This window comes from Amblyomma americanum, chromosome 1 (genome assembly GCF_052857255.1).
Source record: "Amblyomma americanum isolate KBUSLIRL-KWMA chromosome 1, ASM5285725v1, whole genome shotgun sequence".
NCBI lineage: Eukaryota > Metazoa > Arthropoda > Arachnida > Ixodida > Ixodidae > Amblyomma > Amblyomma americanum.
The window spans coordinates 407355457-407367727 of NC_135497.1; the positions used below are offsets into that span (position 1 = coordinate 407355457).

The window sequence follows — 12271 nt, forward strand, 5'->3', positions numbered from 1 at the left end:
TGAAAAGCCACAGGAAGAGTGCAAAGCACAGCGCCTGTATGAAGAGAGCAGCGGCAGGTTCGGTGCGCGAGTATTTTTCCGCTAGCGCGAGACCCGTAGATACTCCATCGCAGTCGTCTGACGTCAACATCGCGTGGAAGGTAAACGAGCTGGTGACAGATGCGGAAATTTTATGGACGCTGAAGTTAGTCACAACCCACTGCTCCTACAGATCGTCGTCGGAAGCAGGCGAGTTGTTTAAACGCATGTTTCCTGATAGCGAGATCGCTAAAGGCTTCTCATGTGGTGAGAAGAAATGTGCTTACATAACCTGCCACGGCCTCAGACCTTTTTTTCTGTCATCGCTGCAACGAGATATAGAACGGTGCGAGAACTATGTCGTACTTTTTGATGAGTCTGCTAACGAATGCCTTCAAGAGAAGCAAATGGACGTGCACATAAGATTTTGGGACTCGTCCAGAAAGGTGGTAACGAAGTAGTACACTTCTGTTTTCATGGGGCACGCAACGGCTGAGGATATTAAAGACCAACTTCTGAGTGCACTAGAACCGTTGCCACTGGCGAAGATTCTTCAAATCTCAATGGACGGACCCAACGTGAACCTGAAGTTCTTCAAGATGCTGCAATCTCACCTGCAGCAGAACTTTCAAGTCCACTGTCTTGACTTGGGTACTTGCAGCCTCCACACTGTGCACAATGCCTACAAGGCAGGCGTCATAGCGAGCAAGTGGGGACTCGACACCCTTTTGTCCAGTCTGAGTGCACTGTTTGAGGATGCCCCTGCAAGGAGGCATGATTTTTCAGCACTCACTGGGAAGGCAGTATTTCCTCTGAACTATGTTGCCCATCGCTGGGTTGAGAATGTGGCAGTCATCGAAAGAGCTCTGGAACTCTGGAGTGATGTGAAGAAGTTTGTGGAATCCGCAAGGAAGAAGCAAGTGAGTCTGCCAAAGTGTGTGTCTTTTCAGAACATTGTTGAATTCATTCAGGACACATTAGTAGTGGCAAAGCTGAATTTTGCTCTTAGTGTTGCTGCCACACGAAGCCATTCCTAATGGAATTCCAAACAGACAAACCGATGTTATTTCTTCTGGCGAGAGACTTGGAGACGATAGTCAGAAAGTTAATGACAAAATTTATCAAGTGTTCTACATTGTCTTCAGCAACGGGGATCACTGGCATGCTGCAGATTGATATAGAGGACCCAAAGAATCATACACCACTGGAAAAAGAGGATGTTGGTCACACAGTCGAACAAATCCTGAAGAAGTGCAATGCAAGTGCAAAAGATATATTTCAGTTCAAGATGGAGTGTAAGCAGTTCCTAGTCACAGTGACGAAGAAGGTCCTTGAGAAGAGCCCCTTGAGGTTCACAGTGGTTAAAGGCCTTTCCTCGCTTGACCCTCGACAAATGTGCTGCAGGCCTAATGAGTGCCTGGCAGGCCTCAAGAAAGTGTTGGAAGCGCTCATTGCGGCAGGGAGGCTGACAGATCAGCGTCGAGACTCTGTACTTGCAGAGTACATGGAGCTGTTGCAAGAAAAACATCAACTGCGACTTTTCGAGAAAGCCACCAGTCTGGACACCTTTTTTAGTGAACTTGTGCAGTTCAATGCTTCTTATGCAGAGCTGTGGAAAGTTGTAAAATCTTTGCTTGTGCTAAGCCATGGTCAGGCAACTGTTGAGAGAGGCTTTAGCATAAACTGACAGATCTCTGTAGAGAACTTGAAAGGCCTCTCTTACATCTCACAACGAATTGTGTGCGATGGAGTGGAAAAAGCAGGTGGTATCTTTAACATTGTCATCACAAAAGATTTGAGGAAGGCGGTATCAGCTGCAAGACATCATTATAGTGCTTACTTGGAAGCCCAGAAAAGGCTGGAACAAGAATGTGTCAAGCAGTCAAAAAAGCGCTATGCTGAGGACCAGCTTGACAGCCTCAATAAAAAAAGGAAGATACTGGAAGCAGCTGTTAGCGATCTGACTGCATCAGCAGACGACTATGCTGAAAAGGCGGAAGCAGCCAATGACCTCACTTACATAATCAAATCAAATTCTATGAGAAAAGCAGCAAAGGCTAAGGCTGAGCAATTGTTAAACCTCAACAAAGAGATTGAGGCAAAGCTTCAGGATGTCTCTTGAACTTTCCTTGGTGCGTCTTGACAGATATGTTATCCTACATTGAGTGCAATAAAGATATTTATTTTTTGAAAATACTTTTGTGTTGCGAAACTACGAAATACAGCTTCGTAGCAAGTCCTTGAAAACCTCCTAGAAGGGCCTTGAAAGTCCTTGAATATCCTTGAATTTTTTTCTGTATAGCTTGTACGAACCCTGTAATCTGCAGCACCACCCTGTAAACCACAGATGTCACTGTTATGGGACGATAGTTACATCTGCTTTGTCCCCCTTTCTCTTATATATCATGTTCATTCTACTTAATCGCCTTTCATCTGGGACTTTTGCATCCACTGTCATTTTGTTCACTACCTGTATTAATGTTTGCTTGGATTTTGGTCCTAGCTTCTTTATCAGCATAATCGGGATACCATCTGGTCCTGTTGATGTGCCACTAGGAACCTTCTTCTCTGCCCTTTCCCACTCTCCTTGCTCAAGTGAAGCTATTGCTGTAACCGGTCTATCCTCCTTCGATAAATTATGTACCCCATTCCTTTCTGTAAATTTTGCTGTCATCTTTGTTCCTATGTGTTTTATTGCTTCATCCCCTTCTAGTTGAATACCATCATCTGTAACAATAAATTTTTGTTCTAGCCTAGTCTTATTACTCATTGCATTTAGATCTTTCCAGGATTTTTGGGCTGCTTTTCTATCCTTTTTATTTACTTTTTACATCCATTGGGCACCCTTCTCATTTTCTCATTAATCGAATAGGATGCTTCCCTTCTACACTTTATGAAGGGTCCCATTTTCTGTCTACTTCAAATTTTGGTTCCCCCCTCTTCTTGGAATATCTGTGTTCCCTGGACGCTTCTTGACGTATTCTACTCACACAGCGCCGCCGTGCGGCAGACGCGAGCAGTGGCGCTGCCGGCGTCCGACGGCCTGAGGAGAGCGTTCTCACAGGCACAGAAAGCCAGTCCGCGCAGGAGAGAGAGGTAGTTTTATTCGGAAGACCCAAATCTGCGTGAGTATTGTTATTTGCTGCTTCGCAGTATTTTCCCGTGCTTTAATTTCACGCCTCTCTGAACGAGATTTTTAAGTTCGTGGTGTGTTGAGGAATTTGGCAACCAGTTGTTTTGAGAACATTTGTCGTTAGGCCTGACGGCGCGTTTCACGAAAGGTGTACATACCAAGTAATTATCATGCTCCTTCGCAATTTGGATCTCGATTTTTGCTCTGTCGCGATGCATTGCCTCTGTATTAGTAAATCCAGATAGATTCCACGCGTCGGAAGTTTTTTCGAATGATTTATACCGGCGAAACAGGCATGGGATTTTCCGGGCGCGGTGTAGAATGCGTGGGCGAGGCCTGCCTGGCGTTGCATGTCTCCTCGCCCAATGTCTCCTCTCCTCCTCCCCTTCTTTTTCCTCCCCCCCCCCTCCAGAATGAAAGAAAAAAAAAAATCGACACGCCGCCGACCCGACAAATACACCAAAGATCGGCAGACCTTGTCTGTGGCAGACCAAGCTGTCACACTAGGCCGACAACGACACCAACGCGTCCGATAGCCAGTTGTCTTCGTAGTGTGACATGCTTTGACGCCCGCGACGGCGACAAAACCAGTCTGCCGACTGTGTCGTCGCGACATCAGTCGCCGAGCAAAAACATACACCAGACACGAACACGATTCCGCTATAGTACTTTCGCATCGATGCCGTAGCTCAGGGCGCTTTGGAACTAGCCAGCGCAGTAATAAAGGAACTTCTCTAGTCACCTCTTTACTGCCAACCTGTCCCATAATGAAATAAAATTATGCTCGATTTCCGTGACGGCTTCAGCAGCGGATCTAGCAGACGTCAGGCGAGCTGCTCGAAGTAGCCGCAGCAGCAGGCGGCTATAGGATGAAATTTGCTCGTATCGTAGTTATCACTTCAACCATTGCCTCCTCTAGAAGGCGATGCTTCAACCAGCACCGTGCCATTGGCCAACGAGCCTCAGTAATGATACCTTTTTGGACATTCATCTATGTCAGAGCTTATGAACGTAAACAAACAGTACTATGGAAACCAGCTAGGCTTAGCAACGAGTACGGCAGCCGGGAACAGTAATAAAGCCGGTCGTGGCCGGGAAGCAGCGCAGTTCGTCGCCCTGGCGCTCCCGCAGGCGGCGTCTTTGCTCGAATATAGCAGGCGGACTTTCTGATAGCATGGCTGTTTTGTCGTTTTTGGTGCGAACGTGAAGTAAACCGAGCCTGCTCGCCGGCAGGCCAGCCTGGATCCCGTCCGCCGCCGTAATAAAAATCAGCTTAAGATTGTTTTTGACGTAAGCAGTAAACGCCGAGACAGAGAAATGTGACAGATGTATCATTTCTGAGGATCGTTGATCAACACCGAGTTGCTGGTAAAAGCAACAACTGTGATACGAGCAAAATTTCTCGCCAGAATCGCCTCGCAAGCTGCCGCTGGCCCGCCGTTGCGGTCCGGCTCGCCTGTTGCCCGCAGCGGTCCGCTAGCTCCGCAGCCGAAGGTGTCGCGCAAATTGACCATAATTTTAGTTTATGGTGCGATTATACTGTTAACAGCCAAGCGATATCAAGAGATAGCGCAAGCTACTTGCGAAGCGGCGTCCGCTGCGCCAGGCAGCAGCGCAGTTCGTCGCCTGGCGCGACCGCGGGCGGTGCCGTTGCCGAAAGCTCGCTACTTGTGCAAGCATGCTTTGTCGGTGCTCGTGTATAGCAGGCGGTCTTTCTGATAATATGGCTATTTTGTCTTTTCTGGTGCGAATTTCAGCACCAAGTCAAGCAGTAATCAGACCGCTGCGGGTGGCAAAGCCTACGCTTTGAGCTCGAGTCGAGCGGCGCAGCGATGCTTGCTGCTCCGGGTGTCCGTGCTTGCAGTGGGGCTGCAGTTCGCAAGCAGCGACCGGTGCAGCGCGCCGGCCGAGATTTCACACATGGGTCGCCTGCTTTACTTCTGTCGCAAGTGTCACACTGGGGAGCACCTCTGAAGGCTGCAATTTCCTCTGTTCTCCATGGCGTCGATACAGTAAAGAAAAAAAATTCTCCATGCCGTCGTGGGTATAGCAGCAGCTTCGAATTCCAGAGGTTCCAGTTCGAATCCGCGTGGTCGAGAATTTTTTCATTTTATTATTTTAGCCTTAAATAATCTCTCCCGTCCTGTTTACTCGCGAGCGACTGGATTGATTTTTCGAGCTATGCCTTTCTGACCCAGCAATAAGTGCCGCTCAGTACTGGGCTGCACTCAACCTAGGTTCATAATCACGATTGTTAATGACTTTGTTTTACTATGGTGGGATTTATTTAAAAGAGTTAAAAATGAAGCATCCCGGACCATGAATTTCGCATAGCAGGAAATGACAAAAGAAGAATGAGAACGAGAAAGGGCCAAGTCGGCAGGAGGTCTCGCACGCTGTCTTGCTAGTGTGACATGGAAGTTGGCGGACCATCGGCCAACTGCCGTCTTGTGGGAGACCTGGCGCCGATGCCGACAGTCGGCCGACTGTTTTGGTCGGCGCAGTGCGACATAGAGCCGGACATCATGACGACATGGTTGTCAGACCAAATCGGCCGACTGTTGGACGAGTGTGACATGCCCATAACAGAATCGGTGACTTCATGCCCGGGAATCCTTTCCTATCGGGTTCGGGACACACCCTTACCTAAAGCCTATTTAAACACTGGAACTGTGCCCACCGGAGTCATTTTAGGCTGTTTCGTGTTTGTCGGCTTCTTTCGTGAGCACATGTCCTTCCGAAGAATGTCTGCCATCCGCAAGGACCCGAAGTTCGCCGAGATGGGCCGCATCACAGAGGACGACGAGGTCCAAGAAGCGTTCGTGAAGCGGTTCAACCTGGCACCGCAGTCGTCGGTAGTGTGACCCAGCCCTCCGCAGCCTCCATGGGCCGGCCGGCCACATCGGAATACTGGGGAGTTTGCGGCCAGCTGGGGTTTAACGACCAACGGCCAAACTGTGACGGCCAGGTTGTCACGTACTACCACCCTTCAACTAAAGGGAAGCGGGCCCAGTTTTGCTGCAACAGATGCCGCAAGCAGCTCTCTCAACTCCACGGCACCGCTGCCTTGCATGAGAGTGCTGCTCTTCAAGCAAGTGGAGGGGGCTCGGCAAGCTTTTTTTGCCAACAAGGATCGTCTGGGCCGCCCGAATGTCAAGTTGTCAAGAGCACGCGTATTGTACCTGACGTACTGCATGGTGAAAAGGATGCCAATTTGTCGCCAGGGAAATGCAAGGTGGCGAAATATGCAAGCAAGCTTGCACAGACTGGACCAATTACGTCCAGGAGGTGTGCTGCAAAAAGGTCCACCGAGCGCCTCCGATGGGTAGTCCTGGGGAAGAAATTCAGGTGGACGAATGCCTGATGAGAGGTAGGTGAAAATGCCACCGCGGCCGGCTTATGGCCGGCGACAACGTGCCGCCTCATCGCCAAAACAACTACGGCGGCGTCGTCGACCGAGGGCCATGGATTTTTGGTATGGTTTCTGTGGTCACAAAGGAGCTGGGCCTGTTCAAAGTAGAACGAAGAGACGCGGAAACCCTGGGCACCATCATCGCTGCCAACGTTCTCTCGGACCACCATCAGCAGCGACGAGTCGGCCGCTTACCTGTGCATGCCAGGACTGGTTGACGGGAACGGCATCTCCATGGGCCTGTCTCACAAGACCGTTAACCACTCCACAAACTCATCAAGACGATTCGTTTAAGCGCACTTGAGCATTTAATTATGCAATGCCAGCTAGGCGGCAGAAAACTCGCGAGAGCACCGAGCTAGCATGCAGCGCTGGAGATACGATGGGGCACGGCGGGTCTCGAGGGGAGGGTTGGTGAAGAGGAGGACAGAAGGGAAGGAAGCGTCGCTGCTCCCCGAAATGATGTAGAGGAGGAGAGGTGCTGTCTGCCGAAGGGGCGACTGAAATAATGTAAAGGAGGAGAGGAGGAGAAAGAAGGGGAGGAGAGGCGACGTTGGTCAAGGAGACATATGCAACGCCAGGCAAGCCTTGCCTTAAGGAGGCTTTGGCTCCGTTGGTTCTTGTCCCTGCCAGTTCCCACGCCGTAAGTGAACTTCTGTTGCACTGTACTGTAAGTAAGCTTCTGCTGTAGCCTTCTGCCAGTCCGTTACTACAGAAGGTAAAGCTTGTCTGCCTCGAAGCGAGTGGTAACGATTGTCATTCACGTATGTGGGCCGATGTTTTACCATCCATGGGTTGAACAAACCCGAAGCGCGCGAAGTCTGTACGCGTTTACGTTAAAATGCCCGTAACAACGCTAAACCGCCTGCAACAGTGAGGCTAGTGCTTGGCTCCGACGTTTCATTTTGGTACGAAAAACAGCACAGCGGTTGCTGTACCTGGGCACAGGAGCGTCGCTCTTTGTTTCTAAGCTGATCGACCAAAGGGGCATTGAACTTCAGACGTTTTACTGACAGTACATATGTTTTATAGTGAGAACGAAGCTTGTTTTATTGAAACGTAGTCAGACGCTGCGATTTCGGTCGGTGTGTAATTGTAAAGGCAGAACAACAAGGCAGCGTTTCTTTGGCGTCACGTCAGCGTCTCGGCTATCATCGTCAGAGGCGAAATTTTGATGCTATTTGTCTGTATCTAACACCTTTCAAACGCAGAAATTTTGCCTCCGGTGACTCCAGTAGCTGAGACTCTGAAGAAATGCGCTGCCTTAATGCCGTGAAACGCTCACGTGTACGCTTTGAGTTGCAGTTCTGCCTTTTGTTGATTAACTCATTGTGTGCTTGCAGAAAAAAAAATTAGATGCACGAGGGATTTTGTCCATTGTTTGTTTTCAGACTGGACGCTTGCATATGTCATGATAGTTATACATAGCTTCATTGTTTGTCATTGGAATGCTGAATGCTTATTTGTGCGCTGTGTAGGAACTTTTTTCTTCTCGCAGGTTGGGAAGGGACGAGCAACATGTGTTCATCCCTTCCTAACCTCTGTGAGAAATTATTCCTGTGCGGTCCCAAGCAACACACGCAGCAATGAAGCGCTAGCTCATGCAGTAAGCGATTTAGTTCAGTGGGTTCAGTGTTTATTGTTGAAACAAATGGAAAGGCATTGCCAAAAATTAAGTAGGAAGTTTCGAAAACGCACTGAAAACATTTTGGAAGCACTAGTTACGAACATACTTTTGGACTTTAATACGTGCAGATTAGGTCATAATTAAATGGACCAGTGACATAACACAGCATTCGGCATTGTGGGTGCACTTTGAGCACGAGTCTGGTACACTGGTGTTATGTTGACTGCGCCCTCTAGGTACGGCGCAGTCCCTGCCTTTGTGTGTTTTTGCCCTGTACCCCGATTTCTGAAAGTCTATTCTCGAAATTGCTGGCGTCTTTACTGCACTGCTGTTGCTAGTGTGCTTCAAGAATACTTTCAGGCTGTGGTACCGCTGTTCTGTTTTTTAAGCTTTTGTGTCACTTCTGCTTGAATGAGTACATTGATGCAGGTATGGGGTGCAGAACATAAACTGTTAAAAAAGTTAGGTACTGCACCTGTTCATATTCTTATTGCACATCACCAACATGGCACAATCCCATGCTGGTGATGTGTCATCAGTACAAGTGCAAATTGTGAGTGTGCAGAATGTCCACAGCCATTAGACACTTTATTTTAAGAAATGTTATCGACCTACTGTTCATCTGTTTACTTGTCTCTTTATATTTATCTACATACTTTCAGTATCCTGTGTTTAACTATCCCAAGCAGCAGCCTTGTTGTCAGAGCTTTTTATACAAAACATGCTGGCAGTAAGCGATGAAACCCTTAGCGGTCTCTACCCTTATCTTGTAGGGATTCCGATGTTGAGATTTATGTTGCTACATGATGTTAAGTGTTGATAACTAGAGGCTCAATATGTTGAGTGCAGTTGTAGTGACTCTCACGTCACATTTTCTGAGCACTAAATACTGGTGGTTGCTGACTATATTACAGCCAATATGTTGCAGATTCCTGTCCATTTAGAATGAGTCACGTGCTGCTACTTTCATTACTAGTGGGGAGAAAACCATGCAGCACTGGTGAAACCAATGGCTGAATCATTGACCTTTCCACTGCAGTGGTGGTTTTGTGGTATGAGCATTCGCCTCTCATTTTGGAGGTGTGGGGAGGTGGAGCTTGTTTTGCACGTAAAAAGACAGAAAAGAACTAGCAGACTTTGCACTGAGAAGGATGATGGCAGTGCAATAGGCATTTATTGCACTTAAATCAGTGCTATGGCTTTTGCCAATATTGTTCCTATTTCTACATCTCATTACGACATAAGCTGTTCTTTCTTTCTGTATTTGCTCAATTTTGCAATTCGAAAAATGTGGACAGGTCAGCACACTCCTGGCATGTCCTATCAAAAAAGTCTTTTCATCCTGGGTTTTTGTTTTGTGATGGTTGTAAACATTAGTTTTCAAAGTTGGAATGCACATTTCATGTGTCTGGGATCTCCGTGATTGTGAAGAATTCAACCTGCTTCAAGATTTTCCTCCATCAGAGTTCACATTGTGTCAGTTTAGTCAAGGAGTGAACAGTTCTTTGTGTTGGCTGCAGGGGAACAGTCATTGCCAAGGAACTGTGTAGTGGGTCTAGCTCCGTTTGCTTGACGGCAAGGTGAGTGACCATCTTTATTGGGAACCACAGGCAGCCTAAATTAATCTGGAGTCCTGCACTACTGAGTCTTTCATAGCCCCTTTGCAACTTTGAGGTGTTTTATCCTGCATACTGTTGCCACAGTGGTTCAGTGGTTATGATGCTCGGCTGCTGAGCCGAAAGACACAGATTCGATCCCGGCCGTGGCGGTCGAATTTTGATGGGGGTGAAATTCTAGAGGTCTGCATACTGCACAATGTCAGTGCACATTAAAGGACCCCTGGTGGTAAAAATTTCCAGAGCCCTTCACTGTGGTGTCCGTCATAGCCTAAGTTGCTTTGGGATGTTAAACCCCTATAAACCAATCCTGCATCCATACCATAACATACCATACCATTTTTATTAGGAGTGGACTTTGAGGAATATTTCAGGCTGCTTAGCCAGCTCACCCATGAGATGGCTCATTCTGGTGGTACATTGCCTTTTTCTGCAGAGCCTGTGCAACAGTGTGTGACATGATGGAGGCATCGTCTGACTCCCCGCTCAGCACTCCTGGCACGTCTTCTGCTGAGTCACTGGCTGATGAAACCGGTATGTCCCCTTCTGAACCACCGGCCGAGAATGAGACCCCCCCTTCTCAGCCACCAGCCAAGAAAGCGAAGGCATCCAGAGGGCCACGGAGGCATTTGCTACCGAGACTGCGTTCCAGCCGTGGGCGGAACTTGAAGCTGCCCATGCACTTCAAGAGTGAAGGCTTGAAGGATGACTATAAGAATTGGACGGCCAAGTGAGTCTAGGGTGTTTCTTGCAGACTACTGCATGCTGCAGTAGCTGACCTACTCTACATGCCTACAATCTTTGCAGCTGTGGCTTCTTTGAAGGATGTGTAATGCGATGAGTTACAGCAGTTCTTGTGTGTGAATGTTCAAATTTTCAAATAATTGGGGAATAATACTAGCTCTTGGGTTCACATGAGACCTTACCACGCACAGTTCTACAGGTCACTTTCATTTGGCTGCACAAACTGCACTTGTTCCGTGGAGTTCTTTGGCGGTGCCGCCAGCGTGCAGCAGGGGCGGCTCCCCTCCCCCCCACCCGGTTTCGCTATTTCAACCACTGTATTATATTTATTGCAGCCTTTCATGCAAAGCCTCCTAAAGGACATTCAGTTGAAACCCGGTTTAAAATATGTGGAAATATGGGGGGACAAACCTTTCGCCCCGCCCGCACTCCCACTCCGTGGATGCAGTGTTCCCATTCGCTAACCGCGGAGGGGTTCGTGCTCCAGGGACAAAGGGAAGGGACGACACAGCGTTAACACTCATATGTTATTTATTACACTTGGAATCAATACACAGAGCGGGCCAGCTAGCTACAAAACATCAACGAGGCATTCCTCGGAAATAGAAGACTGCGTAAGAAGGACTTCCGACTTACCGGCTGGGGCAGGGGCGCGACTTTGAACGTTTGTATGCGCTGATAATGGCGGCCGGATTCTCCCGTGCGCGCCGCATTCTTGAGGCAAAGCCATTCCCTAGCATTTGCTGGGGAAGGCGACCAGAGCGCGCGTTTGCTGCGCTCGCTTCACTGCCTGGAACCAGAAGTCCAGCGGCGAGGCACAAGGATCCCCGTGCGCCTGCCGCGGAAGGTGGCGGGAGCGTGCGGCCGCAACCGGTCAAGACGCTGGCCGGATCCCGAAGGGCCTCTCTCCGGTTCCGCAGAATTCCGCGTAACCTACGAGGTGGCGCTCCCGTCGCCGTTCCCTTTCCCCCATGAGGGAGACTTCCCTCCTCTCCCGGCCGGGGGCTGTCCGTCCCGACGGCCGACGATGAAGATGGGCCGCATCGAAATGGAGGGGGGGAAACAGGTTCTCCACAAATAGTACTACACAGGGACTGCATGCACATGTGCGTATGTGAAGCCTGCCCCCCCCCCCCCCCCCCCCCCCCCCCCCTACAGCACACCTAGCGGATCGGACCTGATTGGGGCACACTCGGTCTGGAAGGTGCCATCTCTGGAGCACCCCCTCCTGTAGGTGCACCTGCGGGCACCCACCAGTCTTTAGTTCCTATTTATGTAGATGACTCTCATTTATCATCAGATTAATGAACCTAACGAGTCTCATCTTGTACAGGAGGATCTTAATGCATTATCATAATGATGTGTCGTGTGGTAAATGCAAAATATAATGTTAACAAAACCAAGGTAATGACATTCATTGTACTCCATCTCAGTAATTCCTTGCAGCATTACCAAAGCTGCGATGAGTTCACAGGCGATGTTCTGACACTGCAGATTGTTGTGCCAGTATAAAACGGGCATATGGGATAGCATGTGCTAAGATTGCATGCTTTGTGGTGTACATGTGCCAAACACTGTTTCAAGTCTAGCTTTACTGTATGCTTGCGTTATGTATGCTATTTCCCGAGTCTAGCGTGCGTGGCTCTTGCCACTGCTCTTTCTAATGGCAAAATATTGTTTCCAAAATGCTGGTGCACTTTAAAGCAGGACTCCTAGCTTCG

General features: G+C 48.8%; 1 protein-coding gene and 1 pseudogene across 1 annotated transcript in view; both read left to right on the forward strand.

Annotated features, from left to right (window-relative positions):
- The first annotated feature begins 7 nt into the window (after positions 1–7).
- LOC144102674 (uncharacterized) lies at positions 8–2329 on the forward strand (annotated as a pseudogene).
- A 713-nt stretch (positions 2330–3042) lies between these two features.
- LOC144115767 (uncharacterized) overlaps positions 3043–12271 on the forward strand; it is a 36796-nt gene continuing 27567 nt past the window's right edge. The window contains exons 1-3 of the mRNA XM_077650272.1: positions 3043–3143; positions 9711–9770; positions 10243–10536. Of these exons, the coding sequence (XP_077506398.1) occupies positions 10265–10536 (272 nt within the window). The 5' untranslated portion in view covers positions 3043–3143; positions 9711–9770; positions 10243–10264. The remainder of the gene's footprint in view (positions 3144–9710; positions 9771–10242; positions 10537–12271) is intronic.